General features: G+C 40.5%; 1 protein-coding gene across 1 annotated transcript in view; it reads right to left on the bottom strand.

The window, feature by feature from the left end:
- gys2 (glycogen synthase 2) overlaps positions 1–7525 on the bottom strand; it is a 25741-nt gene that overhangs the window by 3491 nt on the left and 14725 nt on the right. The window contains exons 5-12 of the mRNA XM_017426269.3: positions 7033–7177; positions 5013–5130; positions 4784–4904; positions 4596–4702; positions 3483–3542; positions 3310–3388; positions 2713–2826; positions 497–623 (exon numbers count right to left, since the gene is read on the bottom strand). Of these exons, the coding sequence (XP_017281758.1) occupies positions 497–623; positions 2713–2826; positions 3310–3388; positions 3483–3542; positions 4596–4702; positions 4784–4904; positions 5013–5130; positions 7033–7177 (871 nt within the window). The remainder of the gene's footprint in view (positions 1–496; positions 624–2712; positions 2827–3309; positions 3389–3482; positions 3543–4595; positions 4703–4783; positions 4905–5012; positions 5131–7032; positions 7178–7525) is intronic.

Raw genomic sequence — 7525 nt, 5'->3', positions numbered from 1 at the left:
ATGTATGCAAAGTGACAACACTAATACATTCGTCGTAGCCTACGTTATGAAATATTTACATGAATCATTGATACAATTATGATAGAAACGATAGAAGAAAATATATCACGATAGACACTTTTCTATCGTCCCCACGATGTGGATCGTTAGATCGCCCAGCACTAGGTGGAGTAATCTGATGGGTCCCTCTACACACCCAAAAAACAGGTTTATTGAACAAAACGATGTTTCATTGTCCCTATGCTTTGTTTTTTTTTTGACCAAAACATGTTTTTTGTCATCCAGTCATCAGGGAAATGTGTCCATTTATGAAAATCTAACAGATACTGTCTTCTTTAAGGCAACATATTAGATCTGTCTCACAAGTGTCATGAAGTCATATTTGTTGTCTTACAACATAATGTAACTTGTACAAAATGCTCAGCTATCTTAGCTTTTTTTTTGCAGGATCAGGTTTAGGATTTGTGTTTACGACAGTGTGATAGTCAAAGGTTACCAGGTGTGTAACCCCATGGTTCATAGTAGGAAGGAAACACGCCGAGGTTACAGCCGCGGACAAAGTCCTCGTAGTCCATGGGCAACAGAGGGCTGGTGGAGGAGAGAAACTCAGGGTGGAAGATGACCTGGGAGGATACATGAAAACAGATATGCCAATCAATTAAAGCTGCAAGCAGCACTGAACAGCCCTCGCACACCGACACAGGCAATAAGCACCACCACCTCCAAGCAAATACATCTGACATGTTAATAGATACATATGTGTAAGAGGTAGCTAGCTCTGTTTACAGTATAAGCCTTGAATGTAACATACGATATATCTAGGTCAGGACACATAATGGACATGCAAATATTAGGTCAGCAGCTGTGGCTCAGTGGTTAGAGAAGTCTTCCAATGAGGGAATTCGAGGTTGAAGGTTTGATTCCTGGCAGGAGTCACATGTTGAAGAGTCCCTGGGCAAGACACTGAACCCCTCGATGCCTCCGATGTGCCCCATAAATACTGGTCATTCATCGGGAATTTGACTCTGTCGTATGTGTGAGTTCTCATTACTTCTTGTATGGGGGCAAATCATTGGCATTCGGGCATGTTCTTTTCTGTCCAGGACTCTGTTCAAACATGACAAATTCAGAAGAGTTCAAACCATGCCTCTGGAATTTAGTAGCTTCCTGTTTGGTGGCAAATGATTGGCAAGGACAGTAAATTTTACAGTGTATCATATACTGTGGAATACATATATGTATTGAAGAACCCTCATCAAGACTTTCAAATGTAAGAAATATAAATTTTTGCTGTTTTGTGGCAAAACATCAAAATTTGAGGTCGTAAGTAAAACATAACTTCTTGTCAGTGGGTGGGGCTAAGGCCATGGGGGAATTTTGAGATGTACTGTAGATGTGTTGAGGACCAGACTGTGATCAAATATTTGATGCAGAGCAGATGATTTATGTGTGAGTTATAATAAATTTATGTTTTACAGAGAGAAGTTGGTCCTGCCTTGACAGACGCTACCAAAAACATCACCTGACAGACACCAACGAAGTTTTAAAGTTTTTATTGTCACTAAGTCGCTAAGAGAGATGCTAGCTCCCAGATCGGCATGCTCTTCGTGCAACAGGAGAGATCTCCAGGCAGGTAAGACCACCGGGGATAGTGGGCAGAAAAATGGGAGGTCTTGCGGAGAGGGGAGGAGGCTAACGAGAGAGTCCAGAAACAGGCGAAGGGTCAAAGCCGGGAAGCCAAATCGCTACAAACCAGAAGGCGAAGTCCAGAGAGCAGAAACGAGGTCGGAAGCGAGGGGTCAGAGTCAGAAGCAGTCTCAGGCAAGGATCGAGAGTCGAGGGTCAGGCATGGGCTTTGACGCTGGACATCTAATTGGCGAACCGTTCAATAATCTGGCCCTGGAGAGCTGTGGGGAGTGAGCTTAAGTAGGGCCAGGAACAGGTGGACACGATCAGGCTGATTGCTGTGACATGAAACCAGGAGGCGTGTCAGGAACAGAGAAACTGTGACATCACCTCCTTGGCGGAGGTAATCAAAAGGTACTGCACTTTGTTTTTCTTTTGGAAACATCTCACATGCTGATCAGGCTAACAATGACCTTAATGACACTTTTGTACCAACTTAGAAAATGAACAGCTGAACAACAATTTATAAACTTGAAACTTTGCACATATCAGTTCTGATATGAGTAAAATCCTGGAAAAAGAAGTAAACCAAGAAATCAAAAGTAAGTCCAGCCGCCTTTAGTTTCATTTGCTGAGATCCCAGATATAAGCTGAAAAACCCAGAACTTACTCAAGGGACCATACAAAACCCTAGAAATGACTTGGCATCTTCTATAAAAGTGCTATATAGATGGATGGATTAAAAAAAAATTGTATTGCTGAAATAAATAATGGTTTGCTCAAAAAATACACTGAGACTACATTCAAAATAACTTTAGTATCAAATTTAAATCAGATTTCAACAAAATGTCAATCTAAGAAATTGTTTGTGAAGTTACAGTCAAGCTAATAAATAACACAACTGTCTTCTCTCATAAAGTGATGAGTTGCTCTCATGTAGCTGACAAAAAAGATTATCTGTGGCAGAATAGACCTAACCTTAACTTAGATCTAAGACCGATTCAAGCTCCTATGGGTTTCTGTCTGGAAACGTTTAGGCTCGTGAAAGGCTGTGGCTGAAGTAAACATAAAGGATATCTCGTCTACCTTGACACGGTCATTCCTTGAGTTGAAGAGGCCGATGCGTCTGACGCTGGACAGGATGGGATCTGTGGAGTCATCTAGCATGTTGTGAGTGGTCACAGGAGGAAGACCATGCCTCTGAGTCAGGGGTTGAGAAGGAGGAAAATGAAACAAACTCAGGAAACAAAAACAGATAACATGATGTGAGAAGCAGATTGTATGAAGGGAATCATTAGCTAATTTATTAACATGGATTAGTCAGTTGCATGCTTTAGATGAATACATTGCTATGCTCTCCACAATCTGTATGACCCATTAGAACATATTTGTATTACATCAAAGTTAGAAATCCTTCTTCAGTGTGAATGCAATCATGACACTTTTATAGTCTTAGCACTCATTAAATAAGTCTGTATCCCTGAGTTCCTGTGTTGTCATACGCTGTATTTAACCAAGATCTTGTGATATTGACCGAGATGATGCATGTTATTTTTAAGGTTTGACCAAAACAGATTCAGCTTCACAACATAGGCTGATCTCAGTATAAAAGCTTGTCATGAAAGGCAGCAGGCACTAAACCTTTCTTCAAAAAGAGCTAAAATCAAAGGAGGAAGCTCCAACCTGCGTAGCATAGATGGCTCTCTTCATGATGGTGAAGTCATCTCGATCCAGGATGGCGTTCATATCTGGGATTTGCCCTCTGAGGACAAATGGCAGCAACCGGTATACAGTGAACACCAGAGATCATTTACATTTTCAGATGTTTTTGGTTTATTCAGAGTCCACAGACTTACTTCAACAGCGCGTCATAGAGCTTTTTACCAAACTTTTCTTTCACAGTTTGAGCTGTATCCCTGTGAGAAACAAGTGAAAATCAGAACATATTACCTTTAGACATTAAGTACTAAATACTAGAAATAACCCAACTTTTCTGAATCAAGACTAGTAATGGACATATGTGGACTTATCTCAGCAAATAACATGAATCATCTGCAGGGGCAGACTTTTATCTGGTGAGTCCTAGTTCTGTTGGAGCAGTGTTTTTTAGTCTTTAGTTTTCTCTGTTGAGGTTTATTTTGTGTTGTTCCCAGTGTCTCCCTGTGTTTCCTATGTTGCCATCAGCCACTTTCTTCCTCAGTCAGTACTTTTTCTAAGTTAGCCTGTCACACTCATCTACATCTGTTTCCTGTCAGTATTAATTCCCAGTTGCTACTCTACTCATCAGCCTCCATTCATTCAGTGTTCTGTCATTGTGTGAGCTCCATGTAGGTAACATATCTGTTACTTAAAAGGTACTAACAAGGTATGTACCCTGTAAGTACTCAGGAAGTACCTACTCAATACAAGTGTGTGTGTTGTATAATGGGAAAAATGGGAAATCCACAGACTGCTTTATTTTAATCTGTAATACCTGACGGTAGTAATTCATTAACAGCCCAGTACTTCTAGAGTACTTACAGGGTACGTGCCTTGTTAGTACCCTGTAAGTAACAGGTATGTACCCTGTAAGTGCAAAGTACGTATCCCAAAAGTACTAGGTACGTACCCAGTAAGGTTGTATGATGTATTGTTATGCAACGGACAGTATTTATGAGCAAAATTTGTTTTAAACTACTTATAAAAATACTTGGTCATTTAAAGGGTTCATAGCTGTTACTTACAAAGTACTTACAGCATGCATACCTGATATTTATTGGGAACTTACAGAGTATTTTTTGTACACTCCATGTACTCACATGGTACTTACAGGGTGCATACCTTACTGGGTACTTAAAAAGGTGTATCTGGTATGTTTTGTTTACTTACAAGGTACATACAGGGTAAGTATCAGGTATGTAACCATTAAGTACTGGCCTGTATTATGTATTGCAACCTAACTGACATTTTTTTTTGAGTAGAGTTCGTACCACAGCTGTTTGCGAACTGCTTGCCCCTTCAGTGACTCCACATTGAAGTTGTTCGTTTTAGCCGGCATGATGAAGAAAACCACCACTGTCATATCATTTTTATGAACCTGCGAAAAAAACTTGTTTGAGTTTGGTCATTTTAGCTCTTGAGCATGTGATGAGGAATACACAGAAGTGAGGGCTCTCACACGCAGTAAGTAGTTGAGTCTGGACAGTGATTCCAGGAAAATATCAGCTCCCTTGTTGGAGAACTCGTACCGTCCAGCAATGAAGAAGAACAGAGTTTTATCCAAGCTGAAGTCAAGATGCCTGCCAGGATAAAAAGGTCATCAGCTGAGTCAGTATTTCTTCCAACAACAAGCTAACTCAGTCTGATGGAGTTGAGTCAGCTTAGGACTATTTATCCAGCACTCCTACCCATAGAAATGTCCTCTGACAAATTCCTGGATCCGGACCTTGTTGGTGGAGTGCATGTTCTGAAATTCGTGCATGGCGGAGAACTTCTTCACATTCAGTCCATTTGGTGTCACCACATCTGAGCCAAAATGACAAAAACAGAGTTTAACAGAACTGGGTTGAGTTTTACCTCGTTATGGGGAGAAAGAAAAGCTCAAGACTCAGACTGGATCTTTGGTTTTAGTCTTTTTGTAATCATGAGCCACATGATTTTGAAGAACAATCCTTATAGTTTCAGTCAAAAGTTTTCATCCTCTCATCATGGGCATGAATGTCACCTTAATTTAAAGGTTTATTTGAACTGTTCTTTTCCAGGGTGGCCTGCACTTGTATGGGGCTTTATCTAGTCCAAGGACCCCAAAGCACTTCCCACTACAATCAGTCAGTGACCCATTCATACACTACTGTGGATTTTCTTTGATCTACACAGGGTTAAAATCATTTATATAAGCTCAAATATATCCATACATTGCCTTGAATAAGTCTTCACACCCTTTGAACTTTTCCACATTTTGTCAGCGTACAACAACAAACTTCTAAGTATTTTGCTGGGATTTTATGTCATAGACCAACATAAACAATGAAGTGGAAGGAAAATGATACATGGTTTTCATATAAAATCTGAAATGTATGGCATGTATTACTAAAATCCATTACAACCAATTGCCTTCAGAAGTCACCTACTTTGTAAATAGAGTCCATGTGTGTGTAAATTAATCGAAGTTATAATCCAGCTGTTTTGTGAAGACCTTAAAAGTTTGTTACAGAACATCAGTGATCAAATGGCATCATGAAGACCAATGAATACACCAGACAAGTCAGGGATAAAGTTGCTAAAAAGTTTAAAGAAGAGTTGTGATATTTAAGCTTCACAGTGTTTGACTTTACCAAGACTGAAAACATCCATACAGGAAACAGGTAAGATTGAAAAAGTATTTTATTTTGGAGGAAACAGGAAGGGGAGGCGATACAGTAGTTAGCCTCCCAACCTGGGGCCTTTCTGGGTGCAGTTTGCATGTTCTCCCTATACATGGGTTTACACTAAAAACATGCATGTTACATTAACTGGCAACTCTAAATTGTCCCTAGATGTGAGTGAGAGCATGAATGGTTGTTTGTCTCATTTGTCTCTATGTGTCCCTGCGATGGACTTGCAATGTGTCCAGAATTTACCCTGTTGGAGATAGGCACCAGCTCCCCCTGACCCAGAAAAGAGAACTAGATTTAAAAAAAAATTGGATGGATGGATGAATGGAGAAAGGGGAGGGTGGGTACATCTGCAGAACAATAGCCATGGGAAAAGTTATTTAAGTATAATGTATAATGTCAGAATTATGATAAATTATGATATCATTATCATTATCATTGTATGATGTCTCCTCGAAACAAAGCTGTTTGGCCACAATGACAAAAAAGTATGTTTGGAAGAGTTGAGGTGAGGTTTTAAGACCTAACAACACTGTACCGACTTCCAAGCACGGGAGTGGTAACATCATGCTTTGGCACAAAGGGGCTAAAATAATGAAGAAGTAGGTCCAAAATCTACAGCTTTCTCCCAGATCAACAGATAGGCAGTGGAAACTTGGACACAATTGGGTCAATGATCCCGAACGCACATCAGAACTGGTTTCTGATTGGATAAGGCAGGATAGCATTAAGCTTCTGCAATGGCCTTCCTAAAACCCAGACCACAACCCAACTAAAAATCTTGAAAACTTTGCTTGAAATCCAGGTCTGTGCCAGAAAACCAACCAATTTAAAATAAAGTTTACCAATTCAACCAAGACGAGTGGTCAAATATCAGCCAGAATTCTTCCAGAAACTTGACAGATACAAAAAGCTTCCAGTCCAGGTGCGGCTTGCTAAGTGACATGTAATCTTCTTCGTCATTAAAAGCCTAAATGAATAAGTCATTTGTACCCACGATGAGTGTTTGCAAACATCTTTATGTGTGTGTGAGGTCAGCAGAAAAAGTCTCCACCTGGTTTCCTGTGCAGCATGTGGTTGGCCTCCACGGCAGTGATCTGGGAGACTGTGGTGAAGACGTGAGCGCAGTGCACCGCTGCTCGCTCAAGGCAGTACCGGTGGTAGATCTGCCTCTCACCGGCCTCCTTATCAATGTCGAACTACAACACACAGAGCAGAGGTCACATTTCATCTTCTAAATCAGTGGCAGCTGGCCAATAGAGGGCGCAAGGGCGCCTCCCCACCACTCACATTACCTTGAATAAGAAAAAAAAAGTAAAATAAAAATATTTCGAAATATATGTATATATATTTTTAGTTGTTAAAGATAAATATTTTATAGTTAATGATCAGTAAAGTTGTTTCGTTCTTCGACGTTGTCTGATTGGTGACGTATTTCCGCCCCGGGGCACAAAAATCTTTGTTTGTAGACTCTCGTTAAAAGTTGCACATGCGCAGTAGCTCCTCTTCAGTACAAGAGATAGGACCGTTCAGGGCGCACCTCTCCT

Source organism: Kryptolebias marmoratus, linkage group LG1 (assembly GCF_001649575.2).
Source record: "Kryptolebias marmoratus isolate JLee-2015 linkage group LG1, ASM164957v2, whole genome shotgun sequence".
Lineage (NCBI taxonomy): Eukaryota > Metazoa > Chordata > Actinopteri > Cyprinodontiformes > Rivulidae > Kryptolebias > Kryptolebias marmoratus.
This window is presented reverse-complemented; position numbering and strand designations above follow the sequence as displayed.